The sequence below is a fragment of the Haliotis rufescens genome, unplaced genomic scaffold (genome assembly GCF_023055435.1).
Source record: "Haliotis rufescens isolate VD_foot unplaced genomic scaffold, xgHalRufe1.0.p SCAF_2, whole genome shotgun sequence".
Taxonomy (NCBI): Eukaryota; Metazoa; Mollusca; class Gastropoda; order Lepetellida; family Haliotidae; genus Haliotis; species Haliotis rufescens.
Window position 1 is genome coordinate 10,481,856 of NW_025963890.1, and position 20,925 is coordinate 10,502,780.

Below are 20,925 nucleotides of genomic sequence, written 5' to 3' on the forward strand. Positions count from 1 at the left end.
CATCAATATTTCTTGAATGTGCCTCAGAAACTGACAATGATATAACCATGTCAACCAACCCTGACCGCTGACCTTGATCTTTGACCTTATGACATGCAGAAAACAATTCCCCATGACCATTTGGAAGAAGTCGATGGAAAGGATTTACATGTAAACAGATAAGGAGCTCCATCACCACTTAATCCTGAATGCACTGTGCAACTTTCCCATCCAAAACATCTATCATGACGAGGCGAGCAAATCAGGAGACGAGGAAAACATATGTCCAATTCAGTACAACTTCGAAACAGAAAAGCCTTTGCCATTAGCAACCTTAATAACAAAGTTATTAGCACTTCTGGTTTAATAACACCATTTGCTGTTTGGGAAAGCAAATTCAATAAAACGTTGGAACAGAAAAAGCCTCTGGCTCTAGCTACGTTTATAACAAAGTCTTCTCTCTTTCGGTTTAAAACCATCACTTTTAGGTTAAAAGAAACATGTCTAATACAGTACAACTTTGAAACTGAAACAGCATACGCCTCTAGCTACCTAAGAGTGAGTGAGTGAGTTGGGTTTAACGCGGCTTTTAATAGTATTACAGTTATATCGCGGCGTGTCAGCTTAATGTGGGAGGAAAGACCGAAGTGATGCAGGTCTCAGACGTTTACCACTTCGGTGAAACACCACGAGCACGGGTATGGTGCTGACAAACCTAGAAACATAATCTGGGCGTACCGGGATTCGAACCCACAATCATAGGGACAGCGAATCGCGGCGCCTTAGAGGACTGGGCCGCCCGTGCCCCCAGCTACCTTAAGAACAAAGTAATAAGCTCCTTTGGCTTTATGACCCTCACCTCCAATCTCAGTCTGCCTAGATATCATGTAATGAAATGTATATACAGTGCCGTCCAATCTCAGTCTGCCTTGATATCATGTAATGAAATGTATATGCAGTGCCGTCCAATCTCAGTCTGCCTTGATATCATGTAATGAAATGTATATACAGTGCCGTCCAATCTCAGTCTGCCTTGATATCATGTAATGAAATGTATATACAGTGCCGTCAAATTCCAATTATAAACACTCAAGATATTGAGTACATAAGCTTTCTGGGGATGTCCACTCCAAGCCACGTCATCTTGATCTTCAACGTCATCCAGTCACGGAAGAAAAACATTATTTGTTGCAAACCTAGGTGGTGTTACAAATATGAAGTCTCCATATCACACAACCAATACTTCCTGAATAAAACTATAAAAGTCTAATCATGAGTGAATGACCTTTATAGCGACCTTGATAGTTTACACAATCATGGCAAATGATCGGTGAGTGGAGTTAGTTAGTTGATCTTAACTGATTGCAAACATATTTTTTATTAGTTTTTTATGAATTAACCTGCAATTTCATGAAATATGAACCTCTAATGACCTTGACCTTACAATGAGGGCACCCAGAAGTTGAAGCAATAGAGACACGGCTTTAGAGACCATGTACACTTAGCTTAATACAGAGTGACCTTAACCTTCAATGTGATCCAATCTCATGTTAAAAGAATTCCCCAGTATAAAGGAGTAGATAGGAGGCACATTAGGTATGAAGTCTCAGACATATGTCATGAGTGCCATAAAACCCAACAACCAACAAATGCTTCATCTAATTGCTCAAACCAACAAATGCCACACCTACCTCCGGTGATGTAGTCAGGGGTACAGAAGATGGAGCCGTCCGGCTGTTTGACCGCTGTAGCCGACGTGTCTGGTAGTGTCACCAGGTTCTTGCCAGTCCCGGCCTGTTTGGATCAAAAAGCAATATCACTCAGAATTAGAATCCCTTTTGATGCAGGTGCATGATGTGTCTCTAACACCGTCTGGCAAATGAGTATTTTATATCAATTCACTATCAACATCTCTCATATCAGACTTTCCAATAATTTCCGTATTAATTTGTAAAACATAAACCACTAATGTATTGACGAAAATCTGAATAGCTGAACATACCTGACTACCTAATAGCTGACTTACCTTTTGGGCATCAAGAGGAAGCACATAGCGTCTTAATTTGGCATGAAACTGTCCGTAGACTCCTTCCTTGAGATTCTTAAGATAAAGGTCATGCACCACACGCCCATCATCAAAGGCACATACATCAATGACAAGATGGCCGTCCTCTTCATAGCAGTTGATGAAGTGGAAACAGAAGAAGGCATGTGTACTGCGTCGTTAGTGTCTTTCCGTCTGAGCGCCGAGCAAGATGGATGAGAACCTGTGGTTGAAACGGATGTATTAATTCAGAATTAAAAAAATACAAAAGACTCTCGTTAAATGCCAATTCAAGGAACCGAGTCAATATTCTATAATATACCATCGCATTTTGAGTGATTTGACCTATTCATTGTTCAGTAAGCCTCAAATGTCTGCTACTTTACACGATTTGAATTGACAAACTTAACGTCAAATGAGACTCGAGCGAGTGCTTCATAAAAGTACTTTACCCAGATAAAAGCAGAGGCTAAATTGAGGTGTCATTAAATCCTGCTTCAAATTTAGAGGCTGCAAAAATTCTGATAAGCACACAGCCTGACAGTCTCTCTACATCAGGATGATTTAGAACTCAAAGTTTGCACAAGTTTCAGTAAGAACAATGATACAACGAGCAATCGAGCAGTTGTCTAACCTTTTCATCAGGGTAGATGTCCATACAATTCTCAAATCCAGTTCTGGTTAAAAGCAAGAGAGGCAGCTTCAAGACGTTGGCAACCAGAGTCTGTTCCAGGACAACAAAGTAGTTCTCCGACATCCCAAAGCTGTGGTTGTAGCCGATGTTCATCTTCCAGCGAGAGGGAAAGGTCGACACCAGGGATGCACGGTTGAAGGGGTTGTCTCCCGCTGGAATGAGAGACTAGGTGAGTAAACACAATTTGTATGTTAACATGCTTTTCAAAATAATAGTCACGTTTCTTAAGTTAACCAATTGAAGATGACATTTCTCTTTTGCAAATCAAATCAATCAAATTATTATATTCACTTTTTTATTTCACAATAATTAGCACTGCTGTTTACGGGCTGCAGCTTTTAGCGCTAAATGGGTCGGGCAGCCGCCTTTGGCACCTGCTTCCCTGATCTCACGTGCCTCTTCGATCCTCTCTTCGAACGCCCCTTTAGGATCTTTATAGTGCCCCTTTCTGATCAAAAACCCCTTTGCGATCATTATGGTGCCCCTTCCTGATCAAACACCCCTTTACGATCCTTAGGGTACCCCTTTCTGATCAAAAACCCCTTTGCGATCCTTAGGTTACCCCTTTCTGATCAAAAACCCCTTTGCGATCATTATGATGCCCCTTCCTGATCAAACACCCCTTTAAGATCCTAAGGGTACCCCTTTCTGATCAAACACCCCTTTGCGGTCATTATGGTACCCTTTCTGATCAAACACCCCTTTAAGATCCTTAGGGTACCCCTTTCTGATCAAACACCCCTTTAAGATCCTAAGGGTACCCCTTTCTGATCAAACACCCCTTTGCGGTCATTATGGTACTCTTTCTGATCACACACCCCTTTAAGATCCTTAGGGTACCCCTTTCTGATCAAACACCTATTTACGATCCTCAGGCTACCCCTTTCTGATCAAACACCCCTTTAAGATCCTTAGGGTACCTCTTTCTGATCAAGCACCCTTTTACGATCCTTAGGGTACCCCTTTCTGATCAAACACCACTTTACGATCCTCAGGGTACACCTTTCTGATCATGCACCCCTTAACGATCCTCAGGCTACCCCTTTCTGATCAAACACCCCTTTAAGATCCTAAGGGTACCCCTTTCTGATCAAACACCCCTTTGCGGTCATTATGGTACCCTTTCTGATCAAACACCCCTTTAAGATCCTTAGGGTACCCCTTTCTGATCAAACACCTATTTAAGATCCTCAGGCTACCCCTTTCTGATCAAACACCCCTTTAAGATCCTTAGGGTACCCCTTTCTGATCAAGCACCCTTTTACGATCCTTAGGGTACCCCTTTCTGATCATGCACCCCTTAACGATCCTCAGGCTACCCCTTTCTGATCAAACACCCCTTTAAGATCCTAAGGGTACCCCTTTCTGATCAAACACCCCTTTGCGGTCATTATGGTACTCTTTCTGATCACACACCCCTTTAAGATCCTTAGGGTACCCCTTTCTGATCAAACACCTATTTACGATCCTCAGGCTACCCCTTTCTGATCAAACACCCCTTTAAGATCCTTAGGGTACCTCTTTCTGATCAAGCACCCTTTTACGATCCTTAGGGTACCCCTTTCTGATCAAACACCACTTTACGATCCTCAGGGTACACCTTTCTGATCATGCACCCCTTAACGATCCTCAGGCTACCCCTTTCTGATCAAACACCCCTTTAAGATCCTAAGGGTACCCCTTTCTGATCAAACACCCCTTTGCGGTCATTATGGTACCCTTTCTGATCAAACACCCCTTTAAGATCCTTAGGGTACCCCTTTCTGATCAAACACCTATTTACGATCCTCAGGCTACCCCTTTCTGATCAAACACCCCTTTAAGATCCTTAGGGTACCCCTTTCTGATCAAGCACCCTTTTACGATCCTTAGGGTACCCCTTTCTGATCAAACACCCCTTAACGATCCTCAGGCTACCCCTTTCTGATCAAACACCCCTTTAAGATCATAAGTGCACCCAATTCTGATCAAACACCCCTTTGCGGTCATTATGGTACCCTTTCTGATCAAACACCCCTTTAAGATCCTTAGGGTACCCCTTTCTGATCAAACACCTATTTACGATCCTCAGGCTACCCCTTTCTGATCAAACACCCCTTTAAGATCCTTAGGGTACCCCTTTCTGATCAAGCACCCTTTTACGATCCTTAGGGTACCCCTTTTTGATCAAACACCACTTTACGATCCTCAGGGTACACCTTTCTGATCATGCACCCCTTAACGATCCTCAGGCTACACCTTTCTGATCAAACACCCCTTTAAGATCCTTTGGGTACCCTTTTCTGATCAAACACCACTTTACGATCCTCAGGGTACCCCTTTCTGATCAAACACCCCTTAACGATCCTCAGGCAACCCCTTTCTGATCAAACACCCCTTTAAGATCCTTAGGGTACCCTTTTCTGATCAAACACCCCTTTACGATCCTTAGGGTACTCCTTTCTGATCAAACACCCCTTGACGATCCTCAGGCTACTCCTTTCTGATAAAACACCACTTTAAGATCCTTAGGGTACCCCTTTCTGATCAAGCACCCTTTTACGATCCTTAGGGTACCCCTTTCTGATCAAACACCCCTTTACGATCCTTAGGGTACCCCTTTCTGACCAAACACCCCTTTACGATCCTTAGGGTACCCCTTTCTGATCAAACAAGCGTTTAGATCCTTAGGGTACCCCTTTCTGATCAAACACCCGTTTAGATCCTTAGGGTACACCATTCTGATCAAACACTAGTTTAGATCCTTAGGGTAACCCTTTCTGACCAAACACCCCTTTACGATCCTTAGGGTACCCCTTTCTGATCAAACAAGCGTTTAGATCCTTAGGGTGCCCCATTCTGATCAAACACCTCTTTACGATCCTTAGGGTACCCCATTCTGATCAAACACCCCTTTACAATCCTTAGGGTACCCCTTTCTGATCAAACACCCCTTTAAGATCCTTAGGGTACCCTTTCTGATCAAACACCCCTTTTACGATCCTTAGGGTACCCCTTTCTGATCAAACACCCCTTTACGATCCTTAGGGTACCCCTTTCTGATCAAACACCCCTTTACAATCCTTAGGGTACCCTTTTCTCATCAAACACCCCTTTACAATCCTTAGGGTAACCCTTTCTGATCAAACACCCCTTTAAGATCCTTAGGGTACCCTTTTCTGATCAAACACCCCTTTACGATCCTTAGGGTACCCCTTTATGATCAAACACCCCTTTAAGATCCCTAGGGTACCCTTTTCTGATCAAACACCCCTTTACGATCCTTAGGGTACCCCTTTCTGATCAAACACCCCTTTAAGATCCTTAGGGTACCCTTTTCTGATCAAACACCCCTTTACGATCCTTAGGGTACCCCTTTCTGATCAAACACCCCTTTAAGATCCTTAGGGTACCCTTTTCTGATCAAACACCCCTTTACGATCCTTAGGGTACCCCTTTCTGATCAAACACCCCTTTAAGATCCTTAGGGTACCCTTTTCTGATCAAACACTCTTTACGATCCTTAGGGTACCCCTTTTCTGATCAAACACCCCTTGACGATCCTCAGGCTACTCCTTTCTGATAAAACATCCCTTTAAGATCCTTAGGGTACCCCTTTCTGATCAAGCACCCTTTTACGATCCTTAGGGTACCCCTTTCTGATCAAACACCACTTTACGATCCTCAGGGTACACCTTTCTGATCATGCACCCCTTAACGATCCTCAGGCTACCCCTTCTGATCAAACACCCTTTTACGATCCTTAGGGTACCCCTTTCTGATCAAACACCCGTTTAGATCCTTAGGGTACCCCATTCTGATCAAACACCTCTTTACGATCCTTAGGGTTGGGCATCACTTGACAATACAGCACCCCTTTTCGAACCTTAGGGTTAGTTGTTTGTTAGGGTATGAGTTATCTATCTCTTTCAACGACTTACGTCTTTATTTCGAGGAAAGTCTGTAAATTTTTATCGAGTTTCGAGTTTCGCAGTTTCAGAAGAGAGATCACTTGATAAACGAACACTAATTATTTGGAATAGCACCCGTGTTCCCGTCAGTGAAATGTTGGATAATTTCATTAACTCATTAGCATAGCTTAGGATCAACCTGGCATGAAAGATCGACCCTTCACTCATTGCTTACTGAAATCCTTAAAATAACTCCCCTTATAAATTATTCTGGCATCTTGACACTTATGACATTAAATTGATGCAATAAGAAAAGAAAAGTATTCATTGTTGAAGTACGCAAATTACGATAGTCATAGAGGTTGCTTTGTGAAAGAGACAAGACTAAAATGACAATCTGAAAACTGATCATCAGGGAAACAGTCATTCAGTAAGTTTCTACCTATTCATCATTCAAGTATTCCATAGAGATGGTAAAACATCACTCATGATCACAAGGAAACCCAAGGTCAGTCAGTTTGTTTGTACCTTTTTCTTGTGGTGGTATTTTGATGATGTTGTAAGCTTGTTTGTGGTTGAATGAAGTGCCCAGGTTGTACATGGTGCCGTCAGAGTCTGTGTGAGGGTGAGCCGTGGCGACATGAAGTGCAACCAGGTTTAGCTTGTCTAGCGGAATCTAGAAAGGTGAAACATACGGATGCGATACAACGGAAGAAGAGTAGAGAAGGGGGTGCTGAACATGATGGATGTGCTGAAAAAATATATTGTAGCAAATATAGTTCCGCTTTGTACATGAAATGTCTGTTTGGACAAACGTTTGATCTTTTTCAGTCTGGCAGCTAAACTAATGTGTCAAACCATTTGCATATACATACCGATCCTTTCTTTGTGAGTGTCTCAGGATCAACAATATTGCAGATTGGTGTCTCTGTCAAGGCCAGAAGCATGTCGCCATGGGGGACGATGTTCACTGCTGTGTTGTCTGTCATTTCCGGGATAAAATAGGACAAAAACCTTAAAATAAAAAAATGAAAGCACCGTAGGTATTGTGTTCAGTGCATCACATGCCACCTTGGTCATCAATAGTGTATGGAGGCAAAGCTAGACTATGTCATCAACCATCGCAATTCACGCTAGTCCGCTAGCCCGAGACTACTAAATTGTGCTGAGAATAGGTCGAAATCCAATGACTGAAGTCCTTATTGACTAGTATCCTTTGAAGGCAATAATTCTATAGCTGTTCTTCATGCTACAATTCATCTACAAAATGGAACTGGATAAAACTGGCAGAAACTGTAAACCGTAAACATTTTGTCTCGTTCAAGAAGGACTAGTTGCAAACTCTGAGGACATTTGAAATAATGTTTACACCAGTCCTTTGGACTAGGTTTGAAACATAATTTCTCAGGCTGTATCATGCATCCAAAAGACACCCATGTGTCACTCTGTCTTCCCACACTATCAGGAATTGGACATTTCTTAAAGCACGTGGTCCCTCATGTCCCTCATGTCTCTCCAAGATCATAAGACGACAGTTACCACCAATAGCAGGCGAGAGCTGATGGAAGATCTGACATGGGCGGTCGTCCTGCGATGACCAAATATGTGGCCAGGGATACCTATAACATCAGACTATTTCTCCTTGCCCTGGGATACCTATTACATCAGACTATTTCTCATTGCCCTGGGATACCTATTACACCAGACTATTTCTCATTGCCCTGAGATACCTATTACATCAGACTATTTCTCCTTGCCCTGGGATACCTATTACATCAGACTATTTCTCATTGCCCTGGGATACCTATTACATCAGACTATTTCTCATTGCCCTGAGATACCTATTACATCAGGCAGATTCTCCTTGCCCTGGGATACCTATTACATCAGACTATTTCTCCTTGCCCTGGGATACCTATTACATCAGACTATTTCTCCTTGCCCTGGGATACCTATTACATCAGACAAATTCTCCTAGCCCTGGGATACCTACAACATCAGGCAAGTTCTCCTTGCCCTGGGATACCTATTACATCAGACAAACTCTCCTAGCCCTGGGATACCTACAGCATCAGAGAAATTCTCCTAGCCCTGGGATATCTATAACATCAGACACATTCTCCCAGCCCTGGGATTCCAATAACAATGACATTAGCATGCTACTGTATGGACAGCAAATAAGCAATCAATGCGCGTGTAGGTTTGGTGCTGCAAAACATGCATTTCAGTTAGATCAGGCATGTAAGGGCAGAAATGATCAGCCTGTGTTTACCACTCAAGCAAGGGCACAGTGTTGACACTGTTAGCAGATCAAGCATAATGAAGGGACCATAGGTACAGCCTCCGCTGTCAGCGAGCGGAGTGGTGCGGATAGTCGCCCTCGCTGTTTGGGTCTTATGGGATCAGATATTGTAATATTTCTTTCGGAATTAAATAGATTGCTCTGAGAGCACAACATCCCCCGCATGAATTTTTTTAACGAGTCAAATGAAGCTCCGTAAAACAGGGGCAGTAACTCTGTCAAAATTAGTCGAAATGAAACGGGACTGCGATATGCGTATCATCAACATGTCGACATCTTGTGTGTAGAGTGTCAGGGATATTCTCTGGAAACTGTAGGAGGAGTTGATTTCACAAGCTTAGTACCCTCTCTCATAATAAGGCAAATGAAGCTCCGTAAAACAGGGGCAGTAACTCTGTCAAAATTAGTCGAAACGAAACGGGACTGCGATATGCGTATCATCAACAAGTCGACATCTTGTGTGCAACGTGTCAGGGATATTCTCTGGAAACTGTAGGAGGAGTTGATTTCACAAGCTTAGTACCCTCTGTGGGACGGACAGACGAACGGACGGACGGACGGACTGCCCCACGACATAATCCCCCTTCGGCCATTTCTGGCCCGGCGGGGGATAAAAACGTCACCAAGGTAAGTTAAATAACGATCAGATTATACGGATATATTTCGCCATGTTTTTCTTTGCTTGTCGTTGTGCTATAGCACGCACTTCTTGCCTCACATGGTAAGTCTTAGTTTTGCTGGTTGGGGATCTCGTCATTGGTCCTTGATATGGTTGGTGGATGACGGCATGGTGATGGTGGTATCCTAAATACAAGTGCTGTAACATCTACCGATGAAGAATGATATTAAGCTTTTACTGCGCGGGGGGCATTGCTGACATTTGCAATTCCTGGTATCGCATAACGGGTCGAACGTTCTTTCGGTCTTTTTGTTCCACCATTTATAAGGAGCTACAATAAATTATAAACCCATTATATCTCAATGCAAAAGTTATATTATTGTATGAACAAGAAGTAGGGGGGCTCGTAAGGTTGACGATTGGGACGTTGAGGGTGTTTCAAAATGTCGAAATTGCAGATAGTGCTGCTTATAAAGGGTTTCAAAAATATAGGAAAGCAGTATTCCATAAGAGTCAAAGTAGAAAAGAAGGTGTCCTATGCCGAAACTGCTAGAATTGCCAATGCCACCCCTTCACCCTCCAATGCATCCGCTGTGACACGCCATGTTTCTCCACCAGTGAACAAGACACCAGAAGATGTTCAAACAAATGCTCTGAAAACACCCCCTGTTCCAAATGATGTCCCTGGTTGTTCTTGCAACTGCTCTGCAGATGGTTCCATAATAGATAAAGCATGCATGGTCAACTAGTTTAGCGCAAACTGGTACTATTCCTTTGGCTCAAGTAACTCTCATTCTAGGTATTTCCTTGCATGACATTTTGAGGTCACTGCCGGTGGTTTCAAAAAATGTATCCGTTGCAAAAACTTGATGTGTCAAGAGATATGTTGAACAATTTGCATGCTGGTAACAAATGTGGATAAAGCTCTCATTCTCCTTACTATTTTCCACTGGAACGCTCTATGTCTTGTGGCCCGTGGACATCATCTTATTCACATTTTATCAAACATTTCACAACTGCCAGGTGTTTTTTGAGTTTAGGAAACGCCTTTGTGGTTAATGTTTCTTTTTCTGATAGATATTCTGGGGTTTTATTTCATTGAAAGGGCGCCATCATTTTTCAAAACAAATTGTTTGCTTGATGTTTTCATTAAGCAGTGGATCCTGTCCTTTCATCAGAGTAATCGTGTACAATATAATACATTTTACATGGTAAATTGCTTTGGTGCAGTAAATCGACTTGCATTTATTATTGTTAAATATTATTTGATGTTGTTGGGCGCAAATAGACCTTCTTTGGGGTCGCCCTTAAGCTGCAGAACCTTTGGACAACCCTGGGACCCGTAAAGCACAGAGACTACTTAGGATTTCTTCCATATTGTCAAATATTTGATGAACCTGTTAGAAGTAATGCATGAATCACAGAACAGAGTTGGCCTACCCTGTTTAAATTACAGTGTATCCTTCCTCATCAAAATACCTTGCAAAGATACTCTTGCAGGGATCTGGGTATGCAGCTGTAGAAAACTGACCAACGACCAGTCGATTTGCCTTCAGACTTCTTGTAAGGGTGTCCGAGTCCAAGAGTTTGTTCTGATACTGAACTTTTCCGTCTTTGATGATGAACTTGTGGAGGACAGCCATGCCATCAAACACGTGCTTCACAGTTGTCTCCCCTACCTCATACATCCCTGATCCATTCCGATACAGGGTCCCTGTCACCCATTGTGGGATTGTCCCTGGATCGTGAATAGAGTAAATAAGAAGATAGAGTTTTACCCTTTTGTCAAGACATGGGACATACAGCGAATCTAATCTGCCAGCCATACTGCATGATAGGCAGATTAAAGGTTCAACGTTGCATCCGAAAATGATGTACTGGTATTTCAATACTTTCTTTTATTGTTATGTCTGTAAATCTTTAAAATATTCTTTTGGGTTATGTGGTCATTTCATGTGTGACATCTGTAATGGCAAATATCATGGCTTCGTGAGTGAAAAGTAGTCCTACATGGACATTTAGCTACACAACTGTATGAACCATTTGAGTTCATAGATAAATAGCTCAGTTAAGGTCTGGAAGTCTTTCACTGCCCCTTAATGATGACCTTTAACAAGTTGACAGTTACAGTAGCAGCTTAACTCAATTAGGTGTCCCTCAGTTAAGTTGTTTCCCCGTCATGTGTAATCGGCATTAGATTCAGTAAGGGGCTTTTGGGTAGCCTAGTGGTTAAAGCGTGTGCTCGTCACGCCGAAGACCCGCGTTCGATTCCCGACATTAGTATAATGTGTAAAGCCCATTTCTGGTTTCACCCGCCGTGATACTGCTTGAATATTGCTAAAAGCGGCGTAAAGCCATACTCACTCACTCACTCAGATTCAGAAAAGTCTACAAAAGAATGATGTTTGGGTTAGCTGTGAATCTGTATTTCACCAGTGATGTTTGTATCCACTGGCTTCTCAAGCTGGTCGCCGGGCGTGTAGTTTAACCATGCTGGCAAGTCGTCGGCCATAGTTTCAACTGACCATCCACTGAAACAAAGAGTCATCAGAAGTTTGATAAGAATAATATAATTTGTCTCATAACTGACGACATGGGTGGGCCAGTTGTCTCAGGTGCCATACTACACTGTGCAGAGTTATGTCCCTTATGTTTTTCTAGGATCCAAAGATCGGGGGTTTGAATCCAAGATTTGCGTTGAATATGATGTTTAATTTGTTTTTACCATACACTACAACGCAAAAGTCAAATGTCCAAGGAGCCACGGCAAAATATCCGCGGCAATTTTGTTCTTTTTTGCGAATAGAGGATATTTCATGAGTCTAGTGAAATTATCTGTTTCTCTCATCGAGTGATAGGGGGAAAGGAGAAGTTTTCACGAGTGGCGTAGGAGAAAATATCTCCTTTTCCACCAACACGACATGAGAAAAACAGGATATTTCACTCGACACATGAAATATCCTATTCATCATATACTTTTTGAGTTGTTGTCTACCGGAAAATTAATTATTTCATTAGTTCAGTGTTTGCAAAAGCATAAAAAAACTATATAAAAAAGTAACAAAAAATATTTAGGGTCGCATATTCATATCATATAGATATGATTATATACAAAGTCAACTCTAACAAGAAATATTCTTGAAAACTTCGAGACCGCTGTTCGAAGCGAAAGAATACACGCTGGCCAGGTTACAAAAATGGCGCTTTGCGAAACGAACGGTTTCGATTGACGAGTTAAGTGATAAATTTACTGTTTATAACAGAACATTTTCAAGAGAATAACAAACGCCATGGGGCGATATTAACTCCATAAATGACCATCTGTCCTTATTTTGCCTTGTCAGTGTGGAACTAACGTCAAAAGGAAGCCAATAGTTTGTGAACGGGCCAGACAGTTACGATAAAGGGAGACAATTTGAGGGGAGTTGTCAATGGTTCCGTCAAAGTGTTATGTTCACTGCTGTGAAATATTAATTGTTATGTTCAATAGAAATATCACTTTCCTCAATTTCGGAAAACTCAGTCTTTCACACTTAAGTATATAATAAAACAATATTGCTCATCGTTAATGTATATTATGGAGCTGAACGTTATACGTATACACTGTTTCCCTCTAAACATACAGATAGATACATGTCTTCACTTAAAGTCACACGCATGACCTTCTAGAGCGTCAATTTGAGTAACGACATTCCTTATACAACAGTGAGTGAGTCAGTGAGTCAGTAAGTTTAACGCCGCTTTGAACAGTATTACTGTTATATCAGGGCGGGTCAGCTTAAGGTGGAACCCGAAATAGGGTTCTGGAGTGGTCAAGGGACGCAACTCTGCACAGCTGATTGCGGCGCCTCAGAACGTTTCAAAGTACAACGCATGTGATGATATGTGTTCAAGTGTAACAACCAGGACAACAGAATAAACGAGTGCAAGATAAACCCCCTTTTGTCAACCTTACAACAATAGTAGTTCAAGAAAATTTCCTTTGTGGGAGGCAGAAGTGTTCTTTGACATTTAATGAAGAAGAAATCAATATGACAGATGAAAATATGGATGTTTTCAAGCAGGAAAAGGGAGAGAGCAGGCATATTATCTGCATTCACGAGGGTTGAAAGGGCATTAAATGTGTTAATATCAACCAGACATACAGACAGTAATGCTGTAAATGAAGAACTTGACAATTAAAGGTCAAAACTCAAGAGTGGAGGTCATTTGTTTCAGAGAATAGGAGTGAATGTGATGAACTTGAAACATAGTTTTTGAAAGTGAAGGACAGGCTTGAACAGTTATGCTCAGGTACTATGCTTTGGCGTTATGATAAGTCTAAACTACTTGAAGAATTGAACCCAGGGGATTCAGTGAGTGGGGTTACCAGGGTGTCGAAGGCTTCGCTTGCATCCTCAACAGGTAGTAAGGCTAAACTTGTGGCTAAGAAAGCAGCATTGAAATGATTCCGGGGGATTCAGTGAGTGGGGTTACCAGGGTGTGGAAGGCTTCGCTTGCATCCTCAACAGGTAGTAAGGCTAAACTTGTGGCTAAGAAAGCAGCATTGAAATGATTCCAGGGGATTCAGTGAGTGGGGTTACCAGGGTGTGGAAGGCTTCGCTTGCATCCTCAACAGGTAGTAAGGCTAAACTTGTGGCTAAGAAAGCAGCATTGAAATGATTCCAGGGGATTCAGTGAGTGGGGTTACCAGGGTGTCGAAGGCTTCGCTTGGTTACCAGGGTGTCGAAGGCTTCGCTTGCATCCTCAACAGGTAGTAAGGCTAAACGTGTGGCTAAGAAAGCAGCATTGAAATGATTCCAGGGGATTCAGTGAGTCGGGTTACCAGGGTGTCGAAGGCTTCGCTTGCATCCTCAACAGGTAGTAAGGCTAAACTTGTGGCTAAGAAAGCAGCATTGAAATGATTCCAGGGGATTCAGTGAGTGGGGTTACCAGGGTGTCGAAGGCTTCGCTTGGTTACCAGGGTGTCGAAGGCTTCGCTTGCATCCTCAACAGGTAGTAAGGCTAAACGTGTGGCTAAGAAAGCAGCATTGAAATGATTCCAGGGGATTCAGTGAGTCGGGTTACCAGGGCGTCGAAGGCTTTGCTTGCATCCTCAACAGGTGGTAAGGCTAGACTTGTGGCTAAGAAAGCAGCATTGATGGTTAGAGCAGAGGCTTTGAAGAAAAGTCAAGATATAAAATTGAAGCAAATGGAATTAGAGCAGTTGCAGGAGACATTGCAGATTGAAACAGATATTGCAGCTATTATAGCTGAAGAGGAAGTATACAATTTAAGTGAACATGAAAATCCTGTTATCAAATCAGCTGCATCTGGTGGAACAAAACATAGAACTCAGAAAGAGGTCAATATTGTCAAAACTGACAGGGGGAAGCTTGAGCTTAATCCATCAGCTGCAGAGTGGACAGGTGGTGTTTCAGGTGGCCAGAAAATACAGGTCATCTTTAACTGATGATAGAATGAGGTGAGGTGAGGTGAAATTGGGTTTAACGTCGCGTCCAAGATTATTGCACTTATATAGCGACGTGCATGCACGTGTGTGTTTGGCTGCTTGTACTAGTCCGGACTGATGCCGATTTATAGTGCTAGCTCACTGAGATACCATGCCGCAGTTTAACATGAATACCCCACTCAGACACAGTATACTGACTCCGAGCCGACCAGTCCTTGTTTTAGCCCCTTAATGCCGAGCGCCAGACAGGGTAACAACAAGTACCATCTTTTAACGTCTTTTGGTATGACGCGGCCGGGGATCGAACTCCGGACCTTCCGCTCTCCGGGCGGACGCTCTACCACTAGACCACGGAGGCGGTCGATGATAGAATGATCTCCATGCAAGAGCAAATGATTAGCATTTTCCAACATCCCAAGACTGAGATCATGAAATTTGATGGCGATCCACTTAAATACTGGCTATTCATCAGGTCATTCAAAAACAGTATCGGGGACACAGCTGCAGGTAATAGTGCCAAACTCAACCGCCTACTTCAATACTGCATAGGTAAAGCTCTTTCAGTCATCGAATGTTGTGCTGTTATGGATCCAGACGTTGGTTACTTAGAGGCAAGAAAATTACTGTTGGAACGTTTTGGCAACCAGTATGGGTATCCAAGGCTTGGGTTGAAAAGGCCACAGAAGGTCCATGCCTACGATATAATGACAGCAGTCGGTTGAGACAGTATGCTGAATCAGTGTGAAGTTTTGTCGTTATTTTATCTGCCATGAGTAGACTCAATGAAGTGGACAACCCAATCTCATTAAAATCAGATCTTAGTTCTCGCTACCGCTAAACAAAGATCTGAGGACATCCCATCACAGGTCACGTCAGACCGACCTTGCACGAACTTTGACTGACGAACGGAATGACCAATCAGAAGGCAGCTTTCTCGTGCTTTACGGCACTTATTTGAAATTGGCGACTCCGCTTCGCAACATATTTTGACAAATTCTCGATTACAAATTTGAAACCTGAACAAAAAAACATTCCGGAATGGTTAAGAGATGGTCTAGATTGTATGGATTCAGTCGTTAAACACGTAACTATCGTTCGGAATACCCCGTGTTAAAGTTTGCGAGGTTGTATTATTAGAAATCACATTCCGACTGTCACTTTCATGATCTGGTAAGCGACGCTCTGATTGGTCGGATGAAAGGTCGTTCTGACGTGACCCCTAATGGGATGTTTCAGATCTTTGTTTAGCGGTAGCGAGAACTAAGGTCTGATTTTAATGAGATTGGTGGACAACCAGGTCAGAATGAGAAAAATAGTGGATAAGTTACCACCATATCTACAGGGTCGATGGAGAAAGGAGGCAGTACACAGATTGAAGATAACTGGATGTTATCCCAACATATCTAAACTGGCAGAGTTCATTGAGACTGCCGCACCGGAAGCCAATGACCTAGTGTTCGGAACACGTCTCACCACTAGAGACTTCAGTCAGAGGTTGCCCCAGGGCCTGAACAAAAGGGACAATGTGTCAAGTTTCAAGGTACAGGCTCTGAAGGACATAGGTCCAGTGACATACAATAGTCAGACTGTTAGAACATTACCTCCTTGTAAATACTGCACTGGTGACCATGCCATATTTACCTGTGACAAGTACAAACTCCTGACTCCAGAGAGGAGACTAGAAAATAGATTGTGCTTTAACTGCTTACCATGCTTACCATGTCTCCTACAATTGTTCCAAGGGTAGCATGTGTGGTCACAACGGATGCAGTGAAAAACAGTCAAAACTATTGCACTTTGGTACCGAAAGGTGGTGCAAGCCAAATGATGAATGAGTGAGTGAGTTTGGTTTTACGCCAGCAATATTAGCAATATCCCAGCAATATCACGGCGGGGGACACCAGAAATGGGCTTCACACATTGTACCCATGTCGGGAATCGAACCCGGGTTTTCGGCGAGGCGAGCGAGCGCTTTAACCACTAGGCTACCCGACCGCCCCTCAAGCGGACATAAGACACCCAGTATCTTGTATTAGTTTGTAATTTATGTGTTATGTACAAGACCTGTCCTCAGTGCATCCAAGTCATTTCCTACATCTAGTCAAACCCTTTTCACTATCTGTTAGGTCACGTGTGCCACATGCAATTTTATCATATGCCTATGCACCTAATTTTGCAAGATTTCCATATTTTACTCAGGGCGGTATCGCGGATATGCTTCAAAATGCACAATTCTGGACAGAGTTAAGCTGAACCAAACAGAATAGGATAGGAAATATCAGCAACATATCGACGGGATACGTGAAGACGTCCACATTGTAATCATATGGAGGATAAAACCAAATTGTGTCTTCACCCTCAAAATCAGGGGTAGAATTGGTCTTCAGCAACCCATGTTTGTCATAAGAGGCGACTATGCTTGTCGAAAGAGGCGACCAACGGAATCTTCTGACTTCGGGATCTTCGCTGACTTAATTGATGCAAGTCATCGTATCCCATTTGTTTGTGCTTGATGCTCATGATACCAATCACCGGGTTGTCAGGTCCCGACTCGATTTTTTAAAGGTCGCCGAATATTGTTGAGTGCGGCGTTAAACCACAAACAAACAAACAAACCGAAGTTTAGCGCTACAACATATCGCATTATACATTGATAGGATAGGATCGCCCCCACACGTTCTCGAGAACGTGGATGTGGTAATTAATGTCTATACAACACAACTATCTATGTTACCCGTGTATACAGCTTAATAGATATGAACGACCTTGTCCAACATACGATTTAACCTACCAACTGTGATATCAGTATGCAATGTGCAAGGCGTCACGTCACATGGCATAGCTCATATACCATCACGTGACCATGGTATTACGATAACACACAGAGTTTACTTTTTCCTGTTTGACCTTGTTTTGAAATTCTGTTTGGTTCAACTTAACTCTGTCCAGAATTGTGCATTTTGAAGCATATCCGCGATACCGCCCTGAGTAAAATATGGAAATCTTGCAAAATTAGGTGCATAGGCATATGATAAAATTGCATGTGGCACACGTGACCTAACAGATAGTGAAAAGGGTTTGACTAGATGTAGGAAATGACTTGGATGCACTGAGGACAGGTCTTGTACATAACACATAAATTACAAACTAATACAAGATACTGGGTGTCTTATGTCCGCTTGAGGGGCGGTCGGGTAGCCTAGTGGTTGAAGCGTTCGCTCGTCACGCCAAAGACCCGGGCTCGATTCCCGAAATGGGTACAATGTGTGAAGCCCATTTCTGGCGTCCCCCGTCGTGATATTGCTGGAATATTGCTAAAAGCGGCGTAAAATCAAACTCAGTCAAAAGTTATGTCCGCTTGTAATAATACCCTGAACTGTTCATGTAAAACACATGTGAATGTACACGTTGTTACTCTTATCACAATGACATAAGGAAGAGAATGCCTGTCCCTAAATGCCTTTCAGAGACCTGATCACAATGCCCCTTAGCACATATTACTCACAGTCAGATCCATAGTTAATGGTTGGTTTTTATTAAAAGAACATTGGAATTGAAATACGTGTCTCTAGTGCTGATGCATATGTAATTTTCAGCTTGGTGGGAGTAATACACTTCATATTGTTATCAACGTTAACTGTGTGGTCACACTGAACAGAATATATCTCCGCACTTGCGATTTTCCCAAGTACATACTTCAACTGTGCGAGAGTGGTATTTATGCAAGTATATACACGTAGGTTTGAACAAGAAAATAGACACGATGCAAGCTGATCATTAATCAAATATTTTACGAACTGGTGTTTACTTATCAAACATTACACTGCACAGTGTAGCACAGTATATTGCGATGTACTTACCGAACGATCGACACAGTGGTAACACATAAACGTTACAATGCACCGACAACCATGTACGTTTAAGTTACACATATGTTCAGTGATATTTAGAGTAGGCGATCAACAGTATCTTTTTATACCAACCGTGCTCAAGTCTTCGTCTAGGTCTCTGTTGAGGCAAGCCGGTGTGAGGTGGGTGGTAACGGTAAAATGCACTATACATCTCATTGGTCACCGGTCGTGTCCCGCAGACACGAGTTGATCACTATAAATAGCTTGTAGTGCGGAGCGCTTATATTCAAAAACGCTTAAAAGGATCGAGTATCACCTTAAACAGGTTGTACCAGTATATTCTTGGGTTTTATTTGATGGTTACACCCCAAGTCTGATCTGCTTTGACAAAGAATGCATGAACTGGTTGAGTGACTATTTTCCATCAGCGTGAAAGGGCGGAATGGATTTTAAGAACTTAATTGTCCCAGAAAATGCAAGAGGTTTATGTACGTTTATGTAAATTAACATTATATATATACTCACTCGCAAAAGAAACGCAAGTGGTTTTAAGCAAATAGGTAACAAACACGGAACCATAAATTGATACGAGTTTTAGCATGTAGTGAAGCCTGATGGTGTTATCAATATTTTTGGTTGCATTTTGGAAGCCCCGAGTAAAAACGCAACATAAAAAACGAATCGCCAAAACGCACCATTTCAATGAATATGTTGGTTTCATGCACCCATTTCTCGCGAAATCGAAAATGAACGAACTGTCGAGAACTGTAGTGGGTATAAAACTGTGGCCGATTTTTGGACCTACCACTCCTTGGTCAACAATGCCACGCCTAACTCAAGTTCAGAGAAACCAGGCTATAGGACGTTTAGAAGCTGGAGAGTCTGTCCAAGATGTTGCCCGTCATTTAAACGTTAACATAACCACAATTTACCGTCTCCTGCATCGATACAATGCTACACAGACCACAGACGACCTTCCTCGGAGCGGTCGTCCTAGGGTCACCACACCTCGACAAGATCGGCAGATTACCCGTCAATACCAGAGACATCCGTTCCTAACTGCAAGTGAAAGTGCTCGACAGACCATAGGAACACATAATCGACACATTAGCCGGGACACTGTGATCCGACGTCTCCGTTCCAACAACCTCAGATGTCGCCGACCAGCACGTCGTCCTGTTCTCCAACCCCGGCATCGACAAGCACGACTTCAGTTGGCACAGGGTCATCACAATTAGCGTCATCGTGAGTGGAGGCGTGTCATCTTCTCTGATGAAAGTCGCTTTTGTGTCTCCCATGCAGACGGAAGAGTCAGAATTTGGCGGCGTCGAGGTGATCGTTTCGCAGACAGAAACGTTGTGGAAAGGGATCCATGGGGTGGACCTAGCGTCATGATATGGGCAGGGATTGGACTTCATGCGAGACTTGGACCCATGTGCTTTCTGAATGTTGGTCAAGGTCGGGGACACGGCGTCACTGCTCAGCGGTATATCGACCAAGTGATCATATCCCACGTTGTTCCATTTTTGGCACAACATCAACAACACATTTTCCAGCAGAACAACGCTCGTCCCCATGTTGCCAGAGCTACCATGGCCTTTCTGCAACAACACAACATCCGTGTTCTACCGTGGTCAGCCCTCAGCCCTGATCTGAACCCCATCGAACACTTGTGGGATGAGGTTCAAAGGCGTCTGCATAATGTGCGCCCAGTCCCTACAACTGCCGATGAACTACGCACAGCTGCTCTGGATGTGTGCAGGAGGATCCCTAGGGCCTCCACAAATCGTCTGATCCACTCAATGTACAGGAGATGTGTGGCAGTGATCAATGCTAATGGTGGTCACACCAGGTATTAGCTGACATTTGGGGTATTGACCCCAAACTGTGTAAGCCCTTAACATTTGAAAAGAACAATTATGTCATCTGCCTTTGAATCCATTAAACTGTCTTCAGTCAATTTTTTGTCAATCTAGCCCTATAAGTATTTCTTGTCTTTACTGTTGAAAATAAATAACATGTACACTGCATACTCGACTTGCGTTTCTTTTGCGTGTGAGTATATATATATATATATATATATATATATATATA

At 42.8% G+C, this 20,925-nt stretch overlaps 1 protein-coding gene across 2 annotated transcripts; it reads right to left on the reverse strand.

The window, feature by feature from the left end:
• Window positions 1-1,670: 1,670 nt before the first annotated feature.
• On the reverse strand, window positions 1,671-19,062 carry LOC124136226 (retinoid isomerohydrolase-like). Of its 2 annotated transcripts, none has more exons than XM_048399630.1 (8): window positions 18,964-19,062; window positions 11,962-12,059; window positions 11,008-11,266; window positions 7,483-7,621; window positions 7,136-7,283; window positions 2,658-2,869; window positions 2,006-2,246; window positions 1,671-1,773 (listed from the first exon to the last, which is right to left on the reverse strand). In XM_048399630.1, exons 2-7 carry the CDS (start codon window positions 12,038-12,040, stop codon window positions 2,154-2,156), a joined length of 930 nt encoding a protein of 309 aa, XP_048255587.1. In that variant the 5' UTR covers window positions 12,041-12,059; window positions 18,964-19,062; the 3' UTR covers window positions 1,671-1,773; window positions 2,006-2,153. The 2 variants fall into 2 exon arrangements, with proteins under 2 accessions (XP_048255587.1, XP_048255588.1); XM_048399631.1 differs by lacking the exon at window positions 18,964-19,062 and adding an exon at window positions 18,841-18,961.
• Window positions 19,063-20,925: the final 1,863 nt, after the last annotated feature.